Below are 26,393 nucleotides of genomic sequence, written 5' to 3' on the forward strand. Positions count from 1 at the left end.
GAAAAAAAAAAGTTGCTACTAAAGTTGAATTATATACATTACATATATTATTACATGTGATAATTATAAAATAAATTTACTCGAGTTAAAAATTAATTGAATGACACGATTCCGCAGCGGCTGAAATGCTTTACGAAAAAACAAAAAACTCATAACATTTTCTAACAAGTCTAGTCTGTATACATTGAATAATTTATAAGCCGAGATGTGTGAGGGCGGTATGTCTGCTGCAGGAAAATGTGATTATTAATTTAATTTATGAGAACGGGTGTCTGCGGCAGGCCGCAAACATGTGCGGTCGACACCTCTTCACCTTTATGCCCGCCCGCTGTCCGGAGAGCGGGTTACATTTTATATAACTTATTTATAAGAGCGGAAAGAGGAAGGGCGTTGTTGAATTATACGAGGGGAGCGATTAGGGATTTTAGAAATCAGTCATTCATCCGGTACTTACGTTCGCAACTGCTGGTGTTGTACGTATTTTGTATTATTTATCAAGCGTTTGATTCATTTTCGAAAAAGAAAATCAATTTTCCCCCTCGATTTAAAATGACAGATATAAATAAAAACCGTGGTTCATCATCTGAAATCATGAGCGATGTTTTTTTTTTGTTCCTTATCACGTCGTTATTAACAATTTAATTATTTAATATATTCTCCAACTGTTCAAACTACAATAACTGTCCATTCGTGTGACAAATGAATCATTACACGCGATAACAATAAACTTGTTAATTCTAAAATTTTATGACAGATATAATCTAAATATAATAATGCGATAGTAATCAATGCCGACAGTTTATTATCAGACAACAATTATTAATCGCGTCGTGTTCACGACTTCGCTAAAAAGACGGTGCAAAATCAGTTTGCAGATATTTCAGCATTCACCGATATTTCGAAACAGCTCCGATAATTCACCGGCTAGAATAATGCATCATGTATTTGAAAAAAAAAGAAACAGTCCCTGCACAGAAGTGTACCATTTTTCAATCTCTCCCGATTCCACATATCGCTCATACATTCTTGAAGTAGAAATAAAAATCCTGAACTTGTGCACGGATAATACGTAAAAATCGTAAAATTAATGGTATATCGGTATCGTGTGAAAATATCCAGGCCAGAACGTGTAAACATTGCATATACAAAACGAATATACATTCGCGGTATCGTTATAGAGAGAGAGAGAGAGAGAGAGAGAGAGAGAGAGAGAGAGAGAGAGAGAGAGAGAGAGAGAGAGAGAGAGAGAGAGAGAGAGAGAGAGAGAGAGAGAGAGAGAGAAGAAAAAAAAAGATAGAAGCATCGAGCAGTTTTAGGTTGATTTCGCCTTTGATGCACGCCAGGCGTGTTGCATGGCCCAAATTGAAAGAGGCCGCATATACCCGATGGCTCGGTAAAATTTGTTCTCATAAAGGGCTTCCGGACTCTCGAAACCCATGCCAATTTTCTCGTAAACAGTCCTGTAGACCCCCTCGGCGGTCTTGAATCCAATTTCCGGCATCCCCTGCAGAACCGACGAAATTGAGCAGTTAATTAATTAATTAATTAATTAATTAATTAATTAAAGGTTCTGAAATCAGTCTTGCATCAAACGGGTAACGGGAAACGTCCGATTCCCCCTTTCAATTCACCTCGTGAATCATCAGCGCCGCCAGACCGTAGGTAACACCGGTCCACATCTCTTCGCTCTGTATCGTCAGTGTGTCGATACCCCCTGACGGCATGTAACCGTTAACCGCACCCTGAGTTCCGTTTTTGTATTTCATTACGTTATTTTCGTATATCGTCTCCAGTGCCGACTTCACTTTGTCCTCCGGGAATACCTGTTAAGAATTATCAAAAATAATCGATTATTTTTCAAACACGATTAATCGATCGACTCTTATTATTTTTCCTTGCTATTGGGTTTTGTTTTTTATTCCCGCTAACGACGCGTAATAATACTATACCTATTTGATATAATAAAAGTGAAAGACAAATGAATATTTTTACCTGTAATTGAAAAATATTATCAATTGGACTATAAATTGTCAAAAAGAAAAACGTTTCCTCTATTTTGAGACTACGTGCTGAAATATACGAAATTTTGGTTTCATATGCACCGTTTGAAAAAACAATACGCAATAATCGATTAGTCGATTCATTTTTACCGATTCAATCAAATCGTATTAGATTATTTTTTTTTCAACTCGATTAATCGATGCATCGATTAGTTTTAGCTCAAACGCCGTCGCTATTTAAATCGCTGTATTACATATCACGTGTATTGGTACAGGGAAAATAATTAGGGAAGAAAATCGAGAGAATCCAAGGCACAGGAAAGAAAAATTCGGTGGGCTTGAAAAATTGGACAAACTTTCAAAATTTATACTTTTATAGTCTGAGAATGCTGTCTTCAAATTTCAAGTGAATCGCGAAACTATTCACCAATCAAAATGATCACCGTTATCGTCAATAAAAATTTTATTCGATTGAAAAAATATGGAAATGAAGCTCAATCTGCATTATTTCGAATGAAACAAACGCCGATGGAATTTAATAATTCGCTGTCAAGATATAAATTTCGAAAGTTCACCAACTTTTTAGCCGTCTACTCGTTCATTAGTGTTTTTTTTTCTCTCATCAATCTTTACGTCTGATTAAAATTTAGTCTCCGGTTTTGTTTCGAATAATAAAATTCTCCACTTATTTGTGGAAATTGATTTACGGCATTTCAAAATTCATTCGTGTTTAACCAACACTGATAATACTAATTTTCATATAATCGATATACGACGGCAATAAACACATTCTCGAAGCCCCTGTGTAATTGCTTTCGGTAGACACAAAGCTCATCAAAATAGACAAATTGGCGGTGTAAAGCCATTGCAATATAGTTGGTATCGTTATTAGCTATAGTAGAATAGTGCAAGGATGGGTGTTTATCGATGACCGCAGTAAAGGATGGAGGCATGTCAAATCCCATAAAAGCAAATGTCGCGGCGTTTATGGTTCGCGGTTTTCGAAAACCGCCGAGTTCACCGACGATACGTGTTACTTATATACGTATAAACTACTGAAGTTGGCGTCATGGAAACGGCACAATGCACCAAAATGTTGGATACCGCACAACCGCGTAACGAAACTAACGATTATAGTTTCCCGATCAATTTTCACGTTTATCTTCAGGCACATAATTATTACGCCGACTGAAAATCGAGCTGAAGAATGAAAACGAAGAAATAACTTTGGAATTTCAACTTTCGAGATAATTAACTCACAATTGGTAGCAAAAAACTATCGACATATGAACCGAAGCGTAATATTGTTGAGATCCGGTTTAAATTGTAAAACAAAACAAGAAAGTACCGATTAATCAAGTAAATTACAGAGAAATAAATTGAAGAGTTAAAAAATACGATTGAACGATTTAAAAAATTATATACATCACACGTATTACTCACTTCGTGACCAAAACCAGACGCTTGCAGGAACCACTGACCACATAACTGATCGCTCATTATGGTTTTGCTGTACGTTTTTTTCGCCGTATCAAAGTTATAGTATTTACCTGAATCAAAGTGCGAAAGAATTTATGAAAAAATTTATTGTTTTAGTATAATAAGCAGGCGTCATAGAATTTTAGTAACGATTCAAAAGCGGAAAATAACTGTGTGTAAAATATTCCAAAAATAAAGTTTATTATTCTATTTGCTCACCATTCCAGAGATTGGTCTCGAAAGCTGCCTTGCCTTTTTCCAACGTTTCCAAATACCTTTTCTGGTCCTCCTCGTGTCCGAGAATCTCTGCGATCTTAGAAACGCATTTTAGAGCAGCCAGCCAAAGACCGCCGCAGTATGCGCTGAAAATGATTATTTCTTATCGAATTTATACCGTTTCGTAGGTATATTCTTGATCGAAGATAAATACGTGAATAAAGATCTTCGAAAGAAATATTTTTTATAGTAAATAAAATTTTCGAATGACATTTTTGATCCAGACTACATCCGTCGAATGCGTTCGAATTTTTGGTAGCTGAATATAGGTGTTGACTTTTTCTAAGAACGTTTAGCGGAAGTTTAAAGATAAATTTTTCTTCAGCAAAATGACAGAATAAAATATTTGACCGAGTAAACTTCACACGAATACGAAAAAAAGAACAATTGTTTTCAAATCCTTCCCCAGAGTTTTCACGCTGTAAAACATTCAGGTTGTACGTGTAATGCATGTTGTCGTCACGTCGCTTCCGTTTCGCGTTTTAAATATTTCAAATTATAGGCTGTTCCTCGTGCGCCTGCAGTTTCCGTTCACGCAAACGACCGCAATAAATACTTTCCGTCCACGGTATCTTGAGTTTATACTCAGCAGCCTGCATGGCGGCGTAAAAACGGCAGTAAAAAATGAAGAAGCAACTCACATGCACATATATACAAGCACGAAAGTGACGAATAATAAAGTTTAGCACATATTTACGTTTACGGTATCCCATAAACTCGATAGATTTTCTTACTACAACTCTACTTCTGACTTCCATCTATTTCTCTTTTTTTTCCCCACATTTTAATTTTATTGTCCTTTTTATCTACTTTTTTTTCGTTCCTTTCTGTACAATAATAATAATTATTATGCGACTGATTTAATTAGTAACGATGAGTTTTTAGTTTTATATTATAAATGGATTGAGATGGAATGCATCCAAAAATATTTACCTGTTTCCCGTCATCACCCAAGTATCGTAAGTCTGGTCGGGGAATCCTCCGTTTTCTATTAACCCGTCACCGTCTTTGTCCCAAGTCAAACTTACGTCCATCACCTTTAATTGCGTACAGAGGAAATGTGAAAGCGTATTTTATCCTCAATGTGCAGTCGGCAAAGACACGAATATGTAACAAAAATATATGTAAACTATAACTAATGATGGAATCGACAGAAAATGGAAGAAAAACCTGAAATAATCCAATTGATGTATAATTTTATTTCACGTGCAAGTTAAATGTGACATTTTAACATTCATACGTATACCTAAATTGTGAGAATATCGAAACGGAAAAGAAAATCGAGACCAAACAACAAAATTAATTTTAATTCTAACAAAGTCAGTTATAACAGTAGAGTAGTAAGAATAGTTCTGCGCACAGATCCCGATACCGACATGTTACCGACACTTTGGCCGCTTCACAGCTCAGACGCAAACCCTTTTTCGCATGTGGGTCATCCCCGCCGTGACCGACTTTATCGATCGCCGGAAAAAAAGGGTTTGTGTCTAGGGAACATGTCGGTAAGATGTCGGTATCGGGATTTGTGCGTAGAACTGGACATCTCTCTTACCTGTTTAATGACCGGCCACAAATCCCTGAGATATTCAACATCCCCGGATAATTTGTAATCCCGATAGCAGCTGAGTACATATTTCGGATTGAGGTCTCGCCACTCGGAAACGTCATGAACCGGATATGAATTGATGAGCTTGAAGGGTTCCTCATCTGTGGGTTAAACGGAAATAACAAAATTACTAATCCCATTAAAAAAGTACGGTAAAATCTGTATGAAAAATATCGTATTAAACAATTTTCTGATTACACGGATCGCCGATATCGTGAGGCACCGATCCCTTGATTTTTCTCGCTAGCTTCGCACCGTCGTAAAGTGTCGTCCACACTGTTGTGTCTTCGACGTTTATTGTGTCGCGAAATTCGTACTGGAGAACAGCCTGGAGCTTTGGCCAAAGCTGGGCGAGGGCAAAGGCTGCGTAAAAATGAACGTCGTAGGTGTTGTACATCCGGTATTCGTGACCTTCGAGGTAGGCGAAGCGGCCATATTCCTTCCTGCAGACTCAGAGAATCGAATCATTTATTGATAAAATTATGAAAAAGTATTTATTCTCCAAATTTTAAGTTTGATTTCACAAAATGCAATGAAACGTTTTACCTTCTTTATTTACGATATTAATTAATTTAAAAAAGTGTCGAAACAAGTAACCGATTCTGTTTATATTTAACAAAGAGAAGGGTGTCGAATAATTAGATATTTTATAAAATTGCTGTCAACAATTCAACAAAAGAAAAACTTTACTCAAGTTTGAGATATTTTCAGCGAATTTAAATAATTACTCAACTTTTCTCTGCAGAAAGAATTAAAGAGAACCCTAAATCGGTTGATGGATGGTTTATCATCTTCTGTTGAAATGAACGATGGTACACGGAACGAAATCACTTGATCCTCACCTCAGATCGGAGTCTGGATAATCGTCGGAATCGTCGCTTCGTATCCATATCGTGCCGCCGTCAGTGACGAAGTAAAGCTCGTTAAATAAAGCACTTTTGTACCACTCGGGTAGACCAGGATCGTCCAGCACCTCCCGTTGCCAATCGTCTATGTCCTTTTCCCACGATTTATAGCTGGACAAAGCGTACCTGGATATTTCCGGGGCGGCCGATCGTTCCGACTCGGAAAAATACTTGGTGTAATACCTTCGAATTAAAAGATAAACATCACGATTAAGAATTGAAAAATAAGTTATGATTTATCTAAGAATGCGATGATTCTCGTTATTGCTAGTATTTTCAAATTCTTAATTGAGGTCATTCAATTATTCAGTCACAAATATTGTTTCCTCCTTTAATTATATCATTATCATATTCAATATTCAATTATCTATCAGCCACTTATTTTCCTAGCATAAACAATTTAATCTATCAATTGTAATCTGTGTTAAGTCGTCTGTTTAGTGGTTTGGGAAATTCCTTGCGTCGTTAATCATAACAGTTTCCTGCAGGTCATCATAACGTCATTTTACAGCTTTCATGATTCTGATACGATTCACGTACCTTAAATATTCTCTCATTTTAAAATGAAACTGTATCTTCGGCATATCCCAGACAAGAGAGAATTCAACTTCCTCGGTTTGATCGGCTTTCACTAAAACCCGAGACGATACCGCTGCTGCAATGGCGCCATCTGTATAATCATTTTTTTATTCAATCGTTATAAAGACCATCGGTGATAAAAAAAAAAAAAAAAATCACCAATAACAGGGCAATCAAGGATTATTACCGCACAGTTATACACGCGAGAGAAAATAATTAGTCAAAGTAGACCAATTCGGGGAATGAAAAATTTCTCCAATAATTCAATGTTCCATGTAATTTTTGGAGCAAAAAAAAAAAAAATACTGGCCATCAAGAATAAGCGATTACCAGTCTTTGGCGATGTTCTGATCGACCTTTCGTCCAGTTTTCCATCGGTCTCGAGGTCCTCCCAGATCTGCTCGCCGTCTCCTGTCGGATCAAAGCTCAGGGTTCGCGTAACTTTTACTCCGTCCCTCGACCTGGAACTGATCGCGTAGGTGCAAGGCATACCGTTGATTTCCTGGTGAATCATCACCCCGGAAACGTCATCATCGCCGTCGAAATGCTCGTTCCATTTATCGCCTGATTGGATAAGTACAGCAGTCATGGTTTACGACAGTTCGCTCTTTATCTTGGGGAAATAATGTGACCGGATTGTCACTTTCAAATCCGGTGGCTACGTAGATAAGCTATTATGAGCATAAATTACGGTATCGTTACCGAAAACGATTCTTATCTTATGAAATTAAAAAAAAACGTCTGACCATATTTGGCTCGTCACCAGTCGACTGCCTGTTATTGGTAATTGACTTCAATGTTGATAATCTGACTGCAAATTGCAATTTTGTCAGGTTCATACGTAGCACGAAGCTGCGATTAGACTGCTCGAAGTGAACGAGTTTATCAAATTGACGTGTTAGTTTCTCCAACACAGGTCTAGAAAAATATTTTATTTCAGCTGCATGGGATGTTTTTGGTAAATATCATGTTTTTGAGTGTGCTGAATCAAAAAATGACTTCCATTTCCTTCCATCACGTACACATTTTCTTCTTCTGTTTGATTTATCTTCGAATACGCTTCCGCTTTCCATTTCCTGTTTCCCTATTTGTATTTATTCTTGAGTGTCACTCTGATACATATTAAACAAAAGTAAGAAATCACTTTTGCATAAAACTTTTCTAATCAAGAATAATATACCATATTTTTAGTTAAAAGGGAGTTTCACTGTAAATAAAACTACAAACGCGAGTTCGAGAAAAAACCTGACGTGATGGAATTTTGTATTGTTCCCGGTTTCAGAGAGTGAAAATCTATACTGTGACACGTAAAGATGATTGTTTCGAATAACTTGAATTATTCACGAACCTTCCTTGTCGCTGATTTTGTTTCCGTTACCATTCCTGAACGTGAACGTGACACTGACGTAGAGATCCTGATCGGAGCGGTTTTCAACGTCCCAAATGAAGACAGCGCAAGGCAGTGAACTGTCTTTGTAATTATTCGGTATCACCGGAGACACTTGACGACACGTTAATCTAACTTTGTGATCCTCTATATCGTAGGTTGTCCAAGCACGAGGGTAAAGCCCCGTATACGAGGCTTTCGAACCGTCAAATCCCCATTTCCAAGACTTCAGGCATTTCGGTTTGCTAAAAATAATAAATACGGTCAGACAGGTGTGTCAACGGATAGTTTCGCTACAAAAATTTGAAAAATTGAATTGAACGTCAACATTTTTCTACAAAATTTTCTTTTTTCATAACGTCCCTGGTGAAAATGATTTCTACAATTTTCTACGAATTTTTAGAGAATTTGTAACAGTACGTATAATTTTACAAAATTGTAAGTATGCATAGTTTCTCATAAAATCTTGTAGATTTGAATGAAGATTTGTATTTTTTTAGTGAAAAAATCTAAATGACACAATTTTTAAACAAAATTAATAATTCTTCATGAAAAACTATGCATATTTACAATTTTGTACGAAATAATACGAAATGTTCCAATTTCTGCGTAAAGTCGTAGTAGTAGAAATTTTCGCCAGGGGTGATAAATATTTATTTTAGGATATTAATAATATCACCTCTCGGTCGACAGAACTTGATGGTAAACAGTTTTTCCGGTGGCGTCTTGAATCGTGAGGATGAATTGATTGGCCAGAACAGTTTCGTACTCGTATATACCAGGTCGCAAACTGTATCTGCAGAATTCGCCTCTGAACCCGCGATTCATCGACCCACCTCCAATTCCGCCGATTGGTACACCTGCGTGTATAATTTTTCGATCTGATAATTGAGTACAGACTAGACAATGAGTTCCGGGTACATCTTAAATATCACGGAGTGAAGAAACATAAGAAAAACCTGAGGTAAAACAAGATGAAGAATTCGCTTTTCTCACCGTAAATCTGTTTTCCAGTCTGCATATTTACGTAATCCATCATTGGTCTTCGACCTCCTCTCGTTGTCCTTGCGAAAAACGAGACATACCTGCAAAAATGGCAATGAAAAATTAATAAAAACTCAATGATTCGCTAATGTTCGCGTTTTCATTATCCAGATGGGACGATTGATTGATTTTTAAATACAAATTATCAGTTTGAAATTCAGTACCGAATCAGTTCACAGAAAATCTAATATCAATTCCTACATTCGGACTGCGGTAGATCCGGATTTCCTTTAATAGTTTGCCGACGTGATATAGAATTTAAAAAATGAAGAGTATTAACAACCTAAGCGTTTCATACAGTAAAATATGAATTCCATGTTTTAGAAATCCAAAAATCGATAAGCTCTTGATGTTTTCTAATTCGAACCGTTCAAATACCATCAGAAACGTTTTGAAAATCTATCATTCGACATTTAAATCGGATAAACGAAAAAAAAAAATGTGCTGGAAAAAACTATTCCTGAAACGTTGAATTTCAAATATTCAAACTCCGTTCGAATTTCCCGCCATTCGAATTCACGCGCTAACGTCGTGCAATCTGAATAAACGAGCGAGTCGGGTGCGCAATGAGTTGTGCGCATGTTTACTCGGGGCGTTTCTTACGCGACTAGATACCGCGTTGTTCACGTTATAAATAATTGACTGGAAGATGCAAAGCATCGAACGAACCTGTAGGCGAGCGGCAAAAGCTGAGGAAGTTGCTTGAGGCGCACGGTTGCAGCTTGTTTCCATTTTTCTGGGTACTTGTGGTTGAGTTTTAACTTAAAACCGTAATCCGGCGGGGGTTTAACGACCCGCTCGACTTTTCCGTTGACTTTCGGGGCCTGAACGTCGTCCATGACGATTCGACGCGACGCCTGGATTTAAACGACTATGCGCGTCACTCGCTCGACGCGATTAGACTAAAAGCGTTTAAGGTTTCCTGGTGCGTTTAGAAGGCCCGTCGATAGAATTCGGCATCCTCGACTTTGTCCCGCTTATCAGCGTAACGCAACGCGGCACACGTGCATGTAATAGACCAGTAAATAAATTAAGCATGAAAGTTACCACTTTTTCATATTAAGCCGGAAACTTGATCTAAGGGTAATTCGATGACGCTGAATCAAATGGTGATAATAATTTTGCAATCAACCGCCGAGATTATTGTAGAAAAAAAAGTTTAAACCGTAAAAATCGGAACCTAATAACTTTGTCAGAAAATAAGTCAGACAAAAGTTGATGGGAAAAAAAAATAAAAAATCTTGAAAAGTATCCTATCTTCGTCTTCGTATTTTCAGAAATAAGGGAGAAAAAACCGAAAATCAAGCATTCGATTCGAATTACACTTAGATCAAGTTTCCGGATTCATACTTGAAAAGTACTATACTTCACTATATCCAGTGAATGCGGTGTCGATTGTTGCTCAACGATATCGAATTGTCAGCTACCGGTATGATAACATGAGGAAAAGCTGTTGTAAATATTCAAATCGCCGGTGTACAATTATGTAATCATATTTGCGACCGCTGTGTCATTGAACTGTAAACACTTTCGATAGGTACAATTGTAACGAATGGACGTTTTATCGTATTATCTATAAAGTAGCTTATCGCCACGTGTGCGTAACAAATATAAATATGGGCGGTTGATATTGGAATGATTTCATCAGATGGTTGAAAATTATCTCGTATCACAGAAAATATTGAGTAAATTCTTACAAAAATTTCAAAAACATAATTGAGACAATTTTTTCACCTCTACTTTTATCTCAATTCCAAACTAGAATATTATATGTAATCTAGAAATGGATTTTTTTTTCTGTTTACATTGACACATCCGCAGCAAAGTGAGGGAGAAAATTAAAAGCTGATTTTTCAATCTCCTTTGTAAAATGAGTAACGCGATAAAAATGGACTGGCTCAGCTCCGCCGAAGGCGAGTCGTTACTGCATCACTTTTACGCTCGTTCGACTAATAAGAGACGATTTTACGGTACGAAGGTTATACATATTAAATATTAATGGGCATAACATACACAACGTCTAATTACACTTGCCAATAATTTTTTTTATAACAACAAGGAAGATGCTTACTGATTTTGAAATACCTATCTACCCTCATCGTTATAAAACCATATATACTTTGAATCAATCAGGTCTAGATTTTGTGTTACAGCTATTCAGAGCATTTTGTTACTTACTATAAACGCCAGTTAATTAATTACAATAAATAGCAAAACAATCTTAATCAAAAAAGGTACAAAGTTTTGTTGACCAGTGTACTGTAACACCATATACAACCTGATATTTGTTCACAAAAACTGTATTTTTGAAAAAAACTAAAAAAATCATACTACAATAAAACTATTCGTATCTAAAATATTCTAATATCAATTCTATTACACTAAACCTTGTTCCTAACATAATCAGTTAAAATTTTTCACGTTACACATAAAAATTTCGATCTGAATAATTTAAAACCGTGCAGGTATATTGGAAAGACCACCGATACCATCGTCGATAGAAGAAGTCTCGTACAAAATATTCATGGCAGGAAAATCGGGTGTCGGGAAGACTTGCGTCGTGTCGCGTCTTTCCGGAATAAAAGGATCATCGTCGAGCGGAGTTTACGTCGAAACGAACGGTATAAAAAGAACGACGATATTCTGGCCTGTTAAAATATGGGACAAGGTTGTACTGTTCAAATTGCAATTCTGGGACGCATCTGAGAACAGCATCAAAAAGTACAGCCACATTTTACCCGTTGGTATACTTTAATATTATATGTATATATTTAATCGATTAATCGATTTCGATCGCCTAAAATATCGTGAAAATATCACCGCACATCACTTTAATCGTTTATTCATTTCTCTTTTTGTTTTTTTTTTTTTTTGCAACCTGCAGGCCTGCAAAGACAAAGTCGACGCGATTTGCAGTGTATTTTCCTTCGACGATACGGCGACTTTCAACGACCTTCCACAGCTGATGAACTCAATGGCAGCGACGAAAGAAAAACCAGCTAGCATCGTGGTCGGAACAAGGTGACGATATCGTTTATTTGTCAGATAATTTGATAGTATAAATCCGAGGAAAAAAAAACAAAGAAGCAGAAATAACGAATCAAAGAGTGTTTAAACAATTTCAGTTTCGATTTACGCAGGTACAAGGTTTGGTCGACGCTCGCCGTGTCCGATGTGCAGGTCAAGGAATTCGAAGACAAGTGGAAAGTGAAAGTGATAAGAATAGATACCAACAAGGCGGTGGCGAGACCCGAAATCTTCGATTGCTCCTATCAGCTGAACTGGATTTGTTCGGCGCTTTGGGACAGAGACCAAGAATTTATATCCAAACAAGTCGTACAAGTTTGATTCGACCGAAAAGATAAAGATTTTATTACAACAATCACACAAAACCTGCAATTGTAGTTTAACCGTTTTTGGTCCCAATGACTGTTGGATCCGTCCTAAAAAGAAAAAAAACCGTTGAAATAGAAACAACATAACGTATAAAACGCTGGGTAGAAAAATTTAAACAAATAAAATTTATACACTTACTCTCACCAATTGATCGTATAAATATTTTCCCCTTCGCCGTTGAATGCCGTGAAAAATATGAGGGTCGAAATTAGCAAGCCTAACGGATGCAGAAACGATATAACTTTCTCCATCCAAACGATCCATTTTTTACCAGCCTCGTGCTCGTTCTGTAAAAGAAAACGGAGTTTAATATAGCTCAGACTTTAAGCTTAGACTTAGAATCCTCCACCTCGTTGCAGCCGAAATTATCCACATCTGCCGGATTTAGATGATGAATTAGGATGCTCTCGGCCAGCGGTATGAGGATTAGAACCAGACAGATCAGAAACCAAATATCAAGGGCCTGAAAGTCGTTCAAAAGCTTAAGTGAAGCGCCGTAGTTAATCTTGGCTGTTGGCTTATCAAGTTTACCTTCAAGTGACTCAAGTTCCACGATCCGCAGTTAGAATTTAGAAACATGAAGAGAGTCCCGAGGAGAGATAATTGGCAGGTGATTATTCGCGTACGGATTCCTGTAAAATTTTCTTTCAACATACTTGTTAAATTACACAAGAATAGGCTTGTCGTTATTTTACCTGACGGTTTCATCCAGAGTGAACCGTAGGCAATCTTGACCAACGCAAAGCTCGGCAAAATGCTCTGGATAACTTCCCGACGACTGTATCTGGCCAGATAAATTTCCAGTACTAAAACACTGAAGTTCCCGGCACTCCTCACTTCCGTTTCGCCGTAATCATTAAACCCCTGAATACGAAATTCACCGAATTCTTCATCCACTCGCGATTCAACTGCCCGGCCGTTACCGGAAGTCCATTCTAGACTGACTTCTTCGGCGGTGAATCTGTCTAAAAAAATCAAATAAATTGCAGAAATAATTTTAATGACAACAACTGTATCGTACATGATCATTGATAGACTCTGAAAAACTCACAGGATCCAATTTTTACATAGCAAATCTGTTTGTCAAAAGGATATCTCGTCAAGTCTTTCGTGCATCTTGGCTTCACCAGAAATCTGCAAGTTAAACACAATAAATTTACGCATTAATCGATATTCGATCTATTATTTTTAACTGACATATTTTTCTCGAACTTCTGCGTATTATTTTTGAATCTAGAATACTTAGGTATATTTTGCGTACTAACCGTTCGCTGTAAAAGACACTTCCGTCTGAAGTACCGCGCCAAAATTGAGTCCTGTCGTTCCCCGCAATATCCGGACAATTATTGCCAACGACGAATGTAATTTTCGGATTCCAAATTGCTCCCATCGCCGCCAATCTTCTCGTTTTATAATCCGGTCCCAGTCTGCTGTCGTTCCACCGCTGGGTCATCTCTAAATCAATTTCGACATCCTGCGGTGGTTTGAAAAAGTGGATTATAAAAAATTTTCCGACAAAAACGAGCTGTTCAAGTTCGAGTGTCCGATTTTTTTTTTTTTTTATCACTCACCAAATTCTTTGCGTCCAGAATATTAAACTCGTTAATCGTCAGCGACAATTTCACCGTTGTTACAGCTGAAAATATTGTTACCTCGTTTTGAAACTTCGGCAAAAAAAAATATATCTTATAATCGCATAACTTTTCTATATTTCTATGTTTCTATACGTAGCATTGTTAACTATCATACCAGTTTCTTCTAACAAGGGTCGACTCCTCGATTCTTCGTTAGAAATTTCGCCATCCCGTTCAGACGCAAATTTCAAAGATGCTACTCTGACGTCGCAAGCTTTTCTCGCCGAAGCGTGACTCAAATATCTGAAGTTAAATCGTATAATTTGAGTATACAATTCAAGTAAACGACAAGCGAATACATTTCGCTTTGCAAAATTTAACAAGCGTTATTATTATACTCACAAGATTGTGATAATGAAATGATAGCGATAATTGCACAAATTATTCGTCGATAAAGGAATCATTTTTTGATATTAAGAAAAATAATATCAAAAAGGAAAAATTATCGGTGCTGTCCTTCGCCTTCTTTCACGCTTCACAATTTCACTATCTCCGATTGTTACGAGCTCTGAACAGGCCGCGACTGTGACAAAATTCATCTTTCAAATCTCTGTTTAACTCATTATAATATTCGTAATTAAATATCGCCGCGTAGACCCGGCAGCAAAAACACTCCGTTTTTCCTCCGTCGATACGAAGCGCCGTTCGAGTTTCACACGATATAAAAGAGAGGAGCGGTTCAAAGCTACTCGGATTGTTAGGATTTTTTACGTATATTTAAGTATACAGAAAGGAAAAGTGTACAAAATTTATCAAATACTATACCCAAACTACAGGTAGTAAGTGTTAGGTCAATTTATATATCGAAAAAATATTTCTAAATCTATCTTAATCGATATCAATCCGCCGATAAGAACATAATCGGATCAGAAATAAAATTATTTCTATTTTAAAAAACATGTACAGGCAATGGAAGAAAAAAAAAAAAAATTAAATGTTTATTCGAGTCAATAAATTATCCGCCGATCAATGTTGAATGAAAAATATTCCGTATAATACAGCCAATTTGTTTTTAGACATGTTACGTTTTCACAATCGTTCCTTAGCGTCCCAATTAACACATAATATTCTTTAATTCACCCTACATGTATATAACGAGTAAAGTACCACTAAATCGTAGAATAGATACATAGATGAGACGACAACAAAGACCAAATAATATAAATGTGTCTTCGGAATGTGTTCTGAGAGGGGTTTTTACAAACAGGGAAAAAAGGAGAGCGAGAGAGCACGATTCTCTCCGATAGAGATTTCCCACTTTTTAGGCAGGGGTCAATTTGGCCAATGGATAAACAAGGCTGTAGATACCAGCAGCGGAAGAAATGAGGCCGAGAAGTCCGACGACTCCAGGATTGAATCTGGTATAACCGAGAGAAGTTAGAGGTATGAAAATGTCGCAGCTATTTTTTATCGTGTCCACGAAAACATCCGTGTGATTCTTGACGCAACACAAAGCTCGAAACTGCACTGGCAGATCAAATTTACACGTTCTAACAGCCCGCGATTTCAATCCAGCCGTTTCCTGCTCCATTATTTTCGATATCTCATAGACGTCTCGTACAAGGTTCATCACTATTGCCATCAGCCAGTACTTGTTCGATACTTGATTCCACTTCTCAACGTTCACCTGGCAAATCCCTGCTCTGCCAACCCAGATTATGTGGTCTGCAAGCAGGAACAATGCGTTCGATATCTTGGACAACGTCATCGTTATTCTCACAACCAAATCTGGGTACCTCATTGACGACAATGCCGAGTATAACAAATCCAAACATCTTCCGAGCCGCAAAACTGTTTGGAAATAAAGTAAAAATTGAATTTTGGACTTAGTTTGTATGAGCTGCGAAGATTTCTTTAAATATACAAACATATATAATACCAAAATCGTAAACAAGAGCTTAAATATTAATGCTTCCTATCAAATTACTTCAAAATGATTAAAAATCTTGTGCTACAATGGCTTGGTTTACTTAGAAGAAATATTCTAAAAACTTTTAGATTATTGTCTTTTCAATAAAATGGGCTTATCGTAGAGTAAAATTTACCGAATCTACTCAATTTTCAAGCCTTCTTACGATTTGAAACGAAACATCGATATCCAAACTTGTGGTTATAGTTCTATTACAACAAAAATAGTAAAAGGTATCGATTTTTGGCCAATCAACCTTCCTCAAAGTTATGTTTTTGCCATATGATGCGTCATGTATTTTTAATTCATATTGTTCTCAATATTAGAACATAGACTCCAGTTTTCCTTCAGCTTTCGAGGGCCTCAAATTTGAAAATTATGAAACATATTTTAGACCAAACGAAGTTGTTGCTCAGCAGTTGACAAACAAGACATGACGAGAGATGAAAATTACGTTTTCGGAAGGAGCTGAAGGTGTATTCGAGGCTTTTGAGAATGTCAATTCTCTGCCTGGTCCGTTCTCCGTTTTGAACGAAATACCAACTCGCCCTGCTGCCGTACTGCAGTAATCTGAAACAGCAAGTTTTAAGAGAAAATTTATTTTGAGAAGCAAAGAAAAATTGCCAAATCACTTATCGCATAAATATGGCAGGTGCGAAGAATAAAAAAACAAGTCGAATGCAGCAAAGACATAACCTTATAATCTTGTCTCTTCCGGCAGTTTGATTGTTCAGCTTCACTATCACGTCCATTTCTCAGTTCTCGTAATTGCAGTTTCACCGAACCTCGTTTTTCGCCTCTTCTCACTTCGCGCACAACTCCTTTTACATAACTGCACGGCTCTTTAATTTACATATTTCACGGATATTACACCGCTTTGTTTACCACCTGATTTAGTAGTTACAGTGTTTTCAGCCTGCAACGGAGTTGGAAATCGACTATGACTGCACCCAGCCTGTAGAAAGAGAGAGAGAGAAAATGTAAGACGAAGGACATAGGTGGACAACTTCAGTTCACTCTATCCCTACACCTTTATGCTTTATGAGCATCCCCCCTCACTAACGTCAATGCTAATGACTTGACTCAACACGCACTTTGGGCATTGCGCAGCGGCCCAGACTTCTGGCCGACAAAATTCAAATAACACATCGTAATGATTTGAATCGATATTTAACAGCAAACAATGCAGCAAGTGTAGCTATTTCAATTTCAAGAATTTTAATTCCGGTACGAAAATACGTTCAAAGGTCCGACGAATTTTCATGAAAACATTTCAGTATCCATATTACGCCTAAAAAATCATTTTACCATGTTGCCGATATCGGCTATATACCATTGAATACTTTTATTATTATTTCTTATTTTTATAATAATTAATTTATTCCTTCTTTTAAATTTCGTTTCAAAAAATTGTAATACTTATAAGTGTTAACTTTAACAGTCTTTATTATATCATATCCATTATATTTTCTGCATAATTCATAATTCATGGGCTCGTTATGTCGTATTTTATAAATTTTTATATTTTCTGTTGTTTATATATATATATATTTTTTTCTTTTGTACGTATCATCAACAGACACATTTTACATATTATATATTGTATAAATAAAGATATGAATACAGCGTTTATTATCATACATCTTTGCTAGGTTATTACTTATATTAATGTTGTTTACCATTATCTTCCTATTACCTATTTATGTGTATGAATTTCGATTTGTACAACTGGACAGTACTTATGATTCTTTGTCGACTAATCCTTTCACATTTTTCTTATACAATTCTATCAGATGGCGTTTAAATCATGTACCAAATACTTCTATGTATAATGCTCGAAATTTATACAAGAAAAACATTATGTAAATATATAAACTCTGACTTTTGATTTCGCTTCGATCCTTTCCTATTTTTTTTTTTTTTTTTCTTTCTCTTCTACATCATCCTTAATCATTAGGTACTGCTATCACTATTTTATCTCCAGTATAATACTCGAAAATTGGCTGAGAATGTATTTTTAGCTACTCGGGCACACAACGTAACTCACAAAGTTGAATTGACAAGTTATCATTTTTTTAATGTCAATTACTACATAGGATAGTTCGTGGATTTTCTCTATTTTCGAAATAAGCGACGAAGGATGATTGAAATTCATGATTAATCAACAGTCGCATCTTTGTCAGATACGTTGTAACATGCTCGAGATCAATAATGTGGTAAAAGTGAACGTCGATTAATCTTGTAAAACCTTGTGCAAAATTCGACACTCATCGGTATCAATAATCTGTAAGATTTGTTATTTCTTCCAATCTTAAATATTCGTAAAATTTACATGTATATCTTCACACGAGGACCTAAAGTGAATGCATTTTCCAAAGCGATCGCAAACGTTTGTTCACCACGTGTGCATATGTGAAAACACGTAAATCTAGCGCGTCTAGAATGAAAAATAAAATTCGTTAGATTTACCTATATTTTGTCACATAATTATAAGATTGGATCTGAACATTCAATTCGATTTACGATAGATATTCGTCTAAGTTTAAGTAACTATCATTAAGCTGAAATGATTAATATCGTGTCGCACGAGATGGCAAGGTGAACAACTTTAACTGTTAGCAAATCTTACAAATAAACATTGAACCACACCTTTTATTTCATGCATTATCGTTTTCTTTCGTCGATTTTTTTTATGCTTCTTTCTTTCTTTCTTTTTTTTTTCTCGCTCTGTCTCTTTATGAAGAATTATGTATTTACTTGTACGGAGTGATCTTATTTTTATACTTTAATAATATATTTCAGGAGCTGTCCCATTACTTCCAAGTTGACAGATAATATTTGTGTACAATATTATGAATAATTCACAGGGGTGGCGGATGATCAGAATAAAATTGGCTTGTCTTTGCATTGGTCGATACAGTAGCTCGTAAAGCGTTTCAAAAACTTTGGATATTCCCGTTTATAGACCGCCCGAAGAACCGCCGCTGGAGCCCAGCCGCCAGGATTAACTGGAATCAACCACACGTATTGCTAACGTAATGAAGTGCGGTGATAAACGACTGTAAAAATATCATAAAATAAACATAAATAACACTCACCTACGGAACAATAAGTAATTTTACAGGTAATGTCATCCCTCGTAATCTCGCTTCCTTCCTTTGGCGGATCTATAAACGTTTGGCAAACTAGGCAAACAGTCAAATAAACTCGAACACACTTTCCGGCGTTTGGCTAAAAAAAAAAAAAAAAAAAAAAAAACGAGAAGAGATCGTTATCATTCTGCGTCGTTCCTCCGTTGTTTAATCTTGAAAAAAGAGTCGTGATTTACCGGATGCTCCGTGTATTCAGTGCTGTGATTACAGACAATCCATAGATCATGAGCGTCGGGATCCTGGTCATCCGAAACCCTCCGAATGTGGGACCAAAATAAGGCGTCCCTCTGGCTGGCAGGCCATATCCGTTTGTGCGTCTGTAAAAATACTAGAGTATCGTCGGAAATTTTTTCTACAACAGTCATGTCCTCTAGCGTTGCTTCCCATCCGCTTCTGTACTCCGGGCTGTAAAATATGTTGCAAACTTCATGCCCTGTCACGCCCTTAACAACGTGGCAAGCCTTGAGTGGATCGACAACCAGGCCATCAGCCTCCTCCTCCCGCCTGTACATCCGCATGTCTCCATCCTCTGCAAATAGTTGCCAACCTCCAGCTCCGCCAACTCCGAGTCTTGCGTAATGCAGCTGCTCGGTTGAGACTTTGTCAATCTGTGAAGTAGGGGGGACGGGGGATCGTTATTCTACCCAGTGCTGAGAAAATGAGCAGGTATTTACCTCTGGCCAAAGCCTATGCTTGGCCGCCGACGTTGTAGGACTTGTCGGAATGGAGACAACCTTCTGCTTCAGCCTGTCCCGAAGCTGATTTTCTTCGTCAATTTTGTCCAAGCCTGTTTCGACTGCGTCGTAAAATTCCTCGTCGCAAAGAGTGCTGTGCGGACCTTCCTGTTTAAGGAATGCATCAAATTTTGACAGCGAACTTTTCAAGAGGTAATATATTAGACAAATTTGTATATTTGAGACGGCTAAAACGGCAAACCAATGTGATTAAACTGTTTACTCTTCGGCACAAACCATTGTATATGCCGTTTGATAACACCTATCTCTGGCCTTGAGCACTTTGTACGGTCATGTGTAATAATAAATCAGTATTGAAACTCAAAGCGCAATGCAATATGCCTGTCGAATATAGGAGAAAGGAACTAGTCTGAACTACAAATAGTTTAATTTGAATTGAAACGACATCACGTACAGAATATCTATTAGACACCCGCAAACAAGCTGTGATTATTAATGCTTGGACTTTACAGACGAGTTTTCAGTGGACGTCACTGAACTATTTATCACTTCTAGCTAATTCAATATTCCTGAATCCTTCGAACAGTCAATAAATGTTAATCTGAACCTTTTATCGTTACAAATGTATTCCAGATTGCCTGAACAAAGTTCACAATTGTATTTGACACGGCATAATAATCTCATTTAAAGATAACGAATCAGAATGGATACATGAACGTTAAATTCAATTAACCAATCTTTCTTTTTCACTTACCCGAAAGAATTTGATTTTTAGTTTCATCTTGCCCATTTTTTTTTTTTTTCTGATATATAAAGTTAAAAATCACCGAAACTTGTCACGGATAAAAATGCACAGAGCTGTCCAGAAACCTGCTGCTCGCGATGAGCAGTGCGCTACTGACTCACGATCAAGTAATACTGGCTAGTGTAAAGCCTCTGACTTCCCATTACGGTATGCATCGAATAAAGCAACTGATGATGTAATTGTTAATGGTATACCCACGTGTTATTATGACATAAATAACCGGCTGCAGTTCTCTATTGTAATATTTTTATCCAACTAGTTAAAAATCAATTAGCCAACAAAATTTTTGACAGAAATATGTACATGTACGGATATCCTTATAAAGCAACTTTCACTTATATTGAAAATCGATATTAAATTACCTGGGATTTACCAAGGATCAATAATACGAATAGGATTTAAATATTTGTCCAATTTCTCAATGGGTATTTGATCGAATAACAAGTTTGAAGAGCGAAGCTTCCAGAAAAATCAATCAGTTCACATTCTGACATACCTAATGTGTTTACCTGATTATGTAACTTTTTCAATTCATTTTCGGAATTCGTTATATTTGGCAATTTGATTTCTCTGTATGTACCATTGGACATGACCAATGCTTCGTATTATTGAGCAATAAAGGATTATGAGGGAAATCTGGGCTTGACAATTTCACCAACATATGTTACGTAAGAGAGTTACTGAAAAACATTTGAAGCCAGGTACATTCGGATTACCAAAACAAAATAATGGTTATTCAATACGTACGTACACACGTACCTCATACATGGTACATAGTGTGACAATTTTAAAACAGCAAAATGTAGTCACCGATGATCTAGATTGCCAATTTCTGACACGACAACACACCATTGTTTTGACTCAATTGCATAAGGTGATTAGTAGTCGTGAGGTGTAGCAGCAGCAAGTTATACCACATCCATACAAATGAATGGAGCAACGGATTGGGACATTAATTTGACATACTTAGGTGGAGAGGGTGTTTGTGTCCGTAATTTCGCTTCTTTCTTAGCTCAATAACATCGTTTGTTCCAGGTCAAGTGGATTTGAAATGCGTAAAAGCGGAGCGAACGGGAATAGATGACAGAAATAAGATAATTAGTAGGAACAAAGAACAACAGAATTGCGGACACAGTAAGCAACTTGATTTCATCCATTTTTATCGTCAAGAGTATTTACCTCGTAGTCAGGACCCCCGTGTATGAGGACTCTGCGCGTCGGAAAATCTTCTCTAGAAGCGGCTACCTGTTCCTTAACTGCTTTGTAATAAAGCTCCTCGACTCTCCGACGTTTTTCAACTTCTCTCTCCCACCTGCGACGCCAGGCGTCTTCCCTCTGTGTCATAAGATCCAGACAGTGCTGAAGAGTGGCCAAGACTCCTTCGCTCGTCGCTTTAAACGTGATGGCTTCACCCTTGAAGTCGACCGATTGTTCGGCCGGATCGAATTCCACGTCCGTCAGATTTTCTGTGTGAAAAGAAAAAGGTTTACCGCGAATTAAACTTTCGGTGGAACCTTGACAACACCTTTGGAGTTTCGAGCTGGCTTCTTACGCTGATTCGTTGCTGGCGACACTTTGGCAATGTCTGCACAGTTATCAAAGTACTTCTGCAGTGTGTCAATCTGCTGGACTAATATATTCTTGAAAGTTTCCATTTCCGCCAACTTTTCCTTCAGCCCTCGGATTCCGCGTTTACTAAAACTACCAGCACTCGCCGTTGACTGTGTGTTGGACGTAAGAGATACCGCGCTGCCATGACGTTTTAGGCTGTTTTCGCTACCGTATCCAGACTCAGCCTGAAGCAGAAGAACATAAAGTTGTAAGCAGCTTATATTAAACAGTGATGTTAGTGTTGCATTCTTTGAAACTAGACGACAATGATAAAAGATCTCTAAAAGTGAAATGGGAAAAATAATTCCATCTTATTACCTTGTACGATTTCAAAACGTCGACCCAACGTTGCTTTTCTTCGGGACTATTGGCTCTTAAATACCAAACAAGACAATCATTGACGGACACGTCAAATCTGCATTCGTCAAACTCGTGAGCCTGAAAAATGAAATTAAATATTAGTGATAATCTTGTAATTAGCTTAAAGGATTTACGAACTAACAGAAAATCAAAACCTAGCCAAGCCTCATATGTATCGACGTCTTCTTCGTTACAATTTGTGGGAAATTTATTTTGAAAATCGTTGAGAAAGATAAAAATTGTTGAAAATGAATTATTCAAAGGTAATCATGTTAGGAATTTGACAGCTACGCCATCCTGAAATTCATGAATATTCATGTGTATTCTAACCTCAAAGCAACGGATCCCATCAATGAAATAAAACACACCATAGTGCAAGGTGAAATTAAGATCGTTATAATGGGTATAAAATTGGTATTGGTGAAAAATGCAGGAAAAAGAATGAAAAACCTTGTCGAAAACTATCGTCGTCTAACCTGTAAGTTGTGAATAATAATTTACCTCTCACTTTCGATACCGGTTGCTAAATCATTTCGACGCGTAATCTAATTTGGGAAGTAAGCCAAGAGGCAACGACCTTGGAGTGAAAGGGAAAAACGAAGTCTGAGGTTGCGATAAGTACCTTGATAACAGCCTTGTAGAGGCCAATGGATCCACGACACCCGAATCCGCTGTCCTGTTCGGATTTGTAATAAGAGAGGGTGCCGTCCTTGAGTACAATGAAGCGGGACTGCCAGCCGTGGATGTAATTTGTCCACTTGGACAATATGCCCTGGAGCTCGGGAACGACGACGCCGTCGGATTCCTCGTCCTCCTCCTCGCTGTAGTGGCAGTGAGTGTTGACTTTTTCCTCGGCCATCTTAGCAGCCCGAGCGATGGAAGCTGCCTCGGTGTTTCTAGTTCACCCGAAACTCAGGCTTACCCTCGCATATCAACGTTGACCGCAGCCCACTGTCCGTTCCGTTGTCGGCTCGATTACGCACATCACAATATCGCGACGGTGATTTTTATCTGTACCGAAAATGCGGTATCAATACCACCGAAACGTCCCGCGATCCGTCAGGTATGATGCCATTTTTATTATTATTTATGTCAAGACCTTTTTTTTTTTTTGTCTTCACTTTTAATACTTTTATTGCACTGTATACAGTTTAGCGTACACTTGTGCCGTTGTTGCTCGCACGGAAAATGTCTTTTTCGTAACGGTTTTTCTCGTTCTCTCCAAAGATGGCGACACCTCCGGGTCCTTCTGTCAGATTCTAAATTCAACTTTGAACGTTCATATTTTTCGAATCTCCCGCCACCGATATACACGCGGTTCAAGTCAGTAACTCTATCAAAACGAGCCATTGGGAAGAAACCACTATTTTCTTATTTTTGCAAATGATTTTGAAGAAACTATGGTTGCAAAATATGACTATGTTTTGTCTTATTACGGTTTACTGAATTTCAAACAGTTCCAAAATCTCGAACTAACGGGTTTTCCTCGGTATTGATCGTTACGATAACGTTACTAACTTCAATATTATATTTATTTGTAGAATCCTGTAGCTACGAATCTTATACTTGATTTTTAGAATAAATAAAAAAGCTATAATCAAGTGAATGTGAGAACATAACTACGAAGTTTCGCGCTGAGAACTCGACTGACAGCGGTTTGTTTTAGATGAATTACGCTAACACGGAGGGACGGAAAACTTAGCGCAAGCTGTGAGGCTTTAGTTTTTGCATCGGGAATAAATATTCTGCAAAACATGTGACGAAAAAGATATTTTAAAATTAAATATGACCCGTTAGAACAATGCATATTGTGCCACCAGATGTCACAGCGCCATATTTTCATTCCTGATTTTAAAAACCACAAGTTTAAAGAAATCAACCGTCGATTTTTAAAATCCATGTGACATGACAAAATTAACTCCCTGTAACTCTAATAAAACAACAATTTTGTAGGTAATATTAAAAGTATGCACTGGGTTATGAACTATTTTCGATCAGGAAAATGGAGCTTGAAGCTATAAGTTTAGAAACCAACCTTTTTTGTTTACGGTAGCAGCTTTTTATCCGAAAAACCTGTTTCAAATTTTAGAGTATTTTTTTTTCATAACCCACAAATTCACGATTATATGAAATAGCGCTTTTATGAATGTATTAAAATTTAAAAATATAAAAAGTCTGCAAAAAAATCTTACATTAAAATTGTTTCCCTACTTCAATCAATATCATTACCACTTCTGTGAAGATTAAGCATCAGCTATCAATGAGATAAATCAGGCGGTTAAAATCGACTCGCTCATTGGATAAAACCGTTCGAGAGACATTTTTTGGCACGAAAACAACAACAGCATATCAGGATGCATATCAGCCGTGTGGGTAAAGAAATTATGCGGATACAATTGGATCGCAGATGTCGAGGTTGTAACCATGAATTGTGTATATTTATATAATGCGTATAAACGCTGAAATTATGCGACATTAATAATACACGTAAACTTGATTTTGAGCCAATATTACATGATTCTCTCCCCCTCTCTCTTCCGCTCATTCTCTTACGACAATATATACATAAATCAACATACAGAGCCAAAGAAACAAGCCAAGAGCATCAACAAGAATATAACAAGACCAACCGGATCGGTCTCGAAGAACTTTTTGCAAACTAAACTAATCGTGTTCTCTCCTCATTACATAATTGCCATTGAAAACTCTAATTTTTTTTTTTCTTTTTCATACTCCTTTGATTCGACTACAGAATCACTTGCAGGCCGAACGTCCGGTCTGTTCGATTGGGATGATCCTCTCGCCAGGTTTGCAGCAAGTAGATTTTTTCGGTGCGGTAATCTTGAGGACACCATCGGCGGAGAGGAAGGCGGTGGCCTTGGTGATGTCGCTTGTCGGAGGAACGGTGCATCGCCTCAGGAACTCCCTGGTCACGTGTCCATGTTCACCGTGTTTCTCCTCGTGCTTGGCCTCGACGACGATGACGTTGTTAACGGTAGACACGCGGATCTCCTCGGCCGAGTACTGGTGGACATCGATGGTCAGCTCGAAGTTAATCGGAGGACGGCAAGGCTCGATCTTCTTCGGAGGCGGTGGCGGCGGTGGGATTTGAACCGGAGGCTTGAAGTGGATGTGAAGACAAGTTGGCGAGGTCGAGAAGTCGTCGATTTTGTCGGACAGCCAGTGAGTCAGGATCGTGGATACTTCAGCCATTTCTTTTTATTGTTTTTACCGTACTCTGTACGCTCTTCTTCTGACTATGCTCACTGAACACACCCCGGTACACCTTTGATCGACGTGGCTTGAAATTCAATTGACTACCGAACGACAAATTGCCCACCTTTTATATTCCCACTACGTGCCTAATTCGGTCCACGATATTCACTGACAGCCGGATGTATTGGCAACCCTCGAATCATCCCCGGTATGCATTTCCGGACCTTGTACTATGCGGTAATTATGTATGTATATCGGTCCAAGGATGCACCCGGTATATTAATTTGATCACATAAGTTATACATGTACTACCGCATGACGCATCTTTGTTTATTATAA

The 26,393-nt window shown here is 37.6% G+C and overlaps 6 protein-coding genes across 12 annotated transcripts; 1 reads left to right on the forward strand and 5 right to left on the reverse strand.

Annotated features, from left to right (window-relative positions):
- Window positions 1-1,000: 1,000 nt before the first annotated feature.
- On the reverse strand, window positions 1,001-10,115 carry LOC107225024 (non-lysosomal glucosylceramidase). 3 transcript variants are annotated; one of them, XM_046746156.1, is made up of 15 exons: window positions 9,946-10,115; window positions 9,229-9,317; window positions 8,912-9,092; window positions 8,194-8,477; window positions 7,176-7,409; window positions 6,807-6,936; window positions 6,204-6,449; window positions 5,560-5,804; window positions 5,308-5,462; window positions 4,689-4,792; window positions 3,699-3,841; window positions 3,444-3,550; window positions 1,632-1,823; window positions 1,284-1,504; window positions 1,001-1,207 (listed from the first exon to the last, which is right to left on the reverse strand). In XM_046746156.1, exons 1-14 carry the CDS (start codon window positions 10,113-10,115, stop codon window positions 1,313-1,315), a joined length of 2,472 nt encoding a protein of 823 aa, XP_046602112.1. In that variant the 3' UTR covers window positions 1,001-1,207; window positions 1,284-1,312. The 3 variants fall into 3 exon arrangements, with proteins under 3 accessions (XP_046602112.1, XP_015520813.1, XP_046602114.1); XM_015665327.2 differs by having other exon boundaries at window positions 1,001-1,504; XM_046746158.1 differs by lacking the exons at window positions 1,001-1,207; window positions 1,284-1,504; window positions 3,444-3,550 and having other exon boundaries at window positions 1,638-1,823.
- LOC107225018 (ciliogenesis and planar polarity effector 2) lies at window positions 9,873-12,663 on the forward strand. 3 transcript variants are annotated; one of them, XM_015665316.2, is made up of 5 exons: window positions 9,873-10,016; window positions 11,098-11,246; window positions 11,742-12,016; window positions 12,161-12,297; window positions 12,417-12,663. In XM_015665316.2, the coding sequence occupies exons 2-5, from the start codon at window positions 11,147-11,149 to the stop codon at window positions 12,622-12,624; spliced, it is 720 nt and encodes a 239-aa protein (XP_015520802.1). In that variant the 5' UTR covers window positions 9,873-10,016; window positions 11,098-11,146; the 3' UTR covers window positions 12,625-12,663. The 3 variants fall into 3 exon arrangements, with proteins under 3 accessions (XP_015520802.1, XP_046602125.1, XP_046602124.1); XM_046746169.1 differs by lacking the exon at window positions 9,873-10,016 and adding an exon at window positions 10,079-10,201; XM_046746168.1 differs by lacking the exon at window positions 9,873-10,016 and adding an exon at window positions 10,151-10,286.
- On the reverse strand, window positions 12,022-14,957 carry LOC107225009 (glycine receptor subunit beta-type 4-like). 2 transcript variants are annotated; one of them, XM_046746163.1, is made up of 10 exons: window positions 14,649-14,957; window positions 14,422-14,549; window positions 14,244-14,308; window positions 13,938-14,146; window positions 13,724-13,806; window positions 13,368-13,637; window positions 13,204-13,304; window positions 13,022-13,135; window positions 12,811-12,959; window positions 12,022-12,719 (listed from the first exon to the last, which is right to left on the reverse strand). In XM_046746163.1, the coding sequence occupies exons 1-9, from the start codon at window positions 14,708-14,710 to the stop codon at window positions 12,813-12,815; spliced, it is 1,179 nt and encodes a 392-aa protein (XP_046602119.1). In that variant the 5' UTR covers window positions 14,711-14,957; the 3' UTR covers window positions 12,022-12,719; window positions 12,811-12,812. The 2 variants fall into 2 exon arrangements, with proteins under 2 accessions (XP_046602119.1, XP_046602118.1); XM_046746162.1 differs by having other exon boundaries at window positions 13,204-13,637.
- A 46-nt stretch (window positions 14,958-15,003) lies between these two features.
- On the reverse strand, window positions 15,004-17,144 carry LOC107225013 (peroxisomal membrane protein 11B). Its single transcript, XM_015665311.2, has 3 exons — window positions 16,912-17,144; window positions 16,670-16,785; window positions 15,004-16,097 (listed from the first exon to the last, which is right to left on the reverse strand). Exons 1-3 carry the CDS (start codon window positions 16,965-16,967, stop codon window positions 15,568-15,570), a joined length of 702 nt encoding a protein of 233 aa, XP_015520797.1. The 5' UTR covers window positions 16,968-17,144; the 3' UTR covers window positions 15,004-15,567.
- A 26-nt stretch (window positions 17,145-17,170) lies between these two features.
- On the reverse strand, window positions 17,171-24,025 carry LOC107225022 (ceramide transfer protein). 2 transcript variants are annotated; one of them, XM_015665325.2, is made up of 8 exons: window positions 23,461-24,023; window positions 22,797-22,916; window positions 22,420-22,663; window positions 22,047-22,333; window positions 20,042-20,209; window positions 19,544-19,975; window positions 19,314-19,446; window positions 17,986-19,223 (listed from the first exon to the last, which is right to left on the reverse strand). In XM_015665325.2, exons 1-8 carry the CDS (start codon window positions 23,695-23,697, stop codon window positions 19,096-19,098), a joined length of 1,749 nt encoding a protein of 582 aa, XP_015520811.1. In that variant the 5' UTR covers window positions 23,698-24,023; the 3' UTR covers window positions 17,986-19,095. The 2 variants fall into 2 exon arrangements, with proteins under 2 accessions (XP_046602115.1, XP_015520811.1); XM_046746159.1 differs by lacking the exons at window positions 17,986-19,223; window positions 19,314-19,446 and adding an exon at window positions 17,171-17,245 and having other exon boundaries at window positions 19,499-19,975; window positions 23,461-24,025.
- A 1,223-nt stretch (window positions 24,026-25,248) lies between these two features.
- Window positions 25,249-26,380, reverse strand: LOC107225023 (protein lethal(2)essential for life). The gene has a single exon (XM_015665326.2). The coding sequence runs from the start codon at window positions 26,049-26,051 to the stop codon at window positions 25,593-25,595; it is 459 nt and encodes a 152-aa protein (XP_015520812.1). The 5' UTR covers window positions 26,052-26,380; the 3' UTR covers window positions 25,249-25,592.
- Window positions 26,381-26,393: the final 13 nt, after the last annotated feature.

Source organism: Neodiprion lecontei, chromosome 7 (assembly GCF_021901455.1).
Source record: "Neodiprion lecontei isolate iyNeoLeco1 chromosome 7, iyNeoLeco1.1, whole genome shotgun sequence".
In the NCBI taxonomy this organism is placed as follows: Eukaryota; Metazoa; Arthropoda; class Insecta; order Hymenoptera; family Diprionidae; genus Neodiprion; species Neodiprion lecontei.

Bases quoted from the DNA above. Each gene is read 5' to 3' on its own strand.
- LOC107225024 (XM_046746156.1), bottom strand. From the start codon at position 10,115: ATGGACGACGTTCAGGCCCCGAAAGTCAACGGAAAAGTCGAGCGGGTC. The intron at 9,093-9,228 runs GTGAGAAAAGCG...TTATACACGCAG, and splicing joins GACTGGAAAACAGATTTACG to GTGTACCAATCGGCGGAATT. The intron at 7,410-8,193 runs GTTCGTGAATAA...TTATCCAATCAG, and splicing joins CAAAATCAGCGACAAGGAAG to GCGATAAATGGAACGAGCAT.
- LOC107225023 (XM_015665326.2), bottom strand. From the start codon at position 26,051: ATGGCTGAAGTATCCACGATCCTGACTCACTGGCTGTCCGACAAAATC.
- LOC107225022 (XM_015665325.2), bottom strand. From the start codon at position 23,697: ATGGCCGAGGAAAAAGTCAACACTCACTGCCACTACAGCGAGGAGGAG. The intron at 20,210-22,046 runs GTAAATACTCTT...TTCCTTAAACAG, and splicing joins ACGGGGGTCCTGACTACGAG to GAAGGTCCGCACAGCACTCT. The intron at 19,224-19,313 runs GTGAGTGTTATT...GGTTGATTCCAG, and splicing joins AATTACTTATTGTTCCGTAG to TTAATCCTGGCGGCTGGGCT.
- LOC107225013 (XM_015665311.2), bottom strand. From the start codon at position 16,967: ATGGACGTGATAGTGAAGCTGAACAATCAAACTGCCGGAAGAGACAAG. The intron at 16,786-16,911 runs GTTATGTCTTTG...TTGCTGTTTCAG, and splicing joins GGAAGAGACAAGATTATAAG to ATTACTGCAGTACGGCAGCA. The intron at 16,098-16,669 runs GTAATTTTCATC...ATTTCCAAACAG, and splicing joins CTTCAGCTCCTTCCGAAAAC to TTTTGCGGCTCGGAAGATGT.
- LOC107225018 (XM_015665316.2), top strand. From the start codon at position 11,147: ATGAGTAACGCGATAAAAATGGACTGGCTCAGCTCCGCCGAAGGCGAG. The intron at 11,247-11,741 runs GTACGAAGGTTA...AAAACCGTGCAG, and splicing joins TAATAAGAGACGATTTTACG to GTATATTGGAAAGACCACCG. The intron at 12,017-12,160 runs GTTGGTATACTT...TGCAACCTGCAG, and splicing joins AGTACAGCCACATTTTACCC to GCCTGCAAAGACAAAGTCGA.
- LOC107225009 (XM_046746162.1), bottom strand. From the start codon at position 14,710: ATGATTCCTTTATCGACGAATAATTTGTGCAATTATCGCTATCATTTC. The intron at 14,147-14,243 runs GTGAGTGATAAA...AAACCACCGCAG, and splicing joins TTCTGGACGCAAAGAATTTG to GATGTCGAAATTGATTTAGA. The intron at 13,638-13,723 runs GTGAGTTTTTCA...TGATTTTTTTAG, and splicing joins CTATGTAAAAATTGGATCCT to ACAGATTCACCGCCGAAGAA.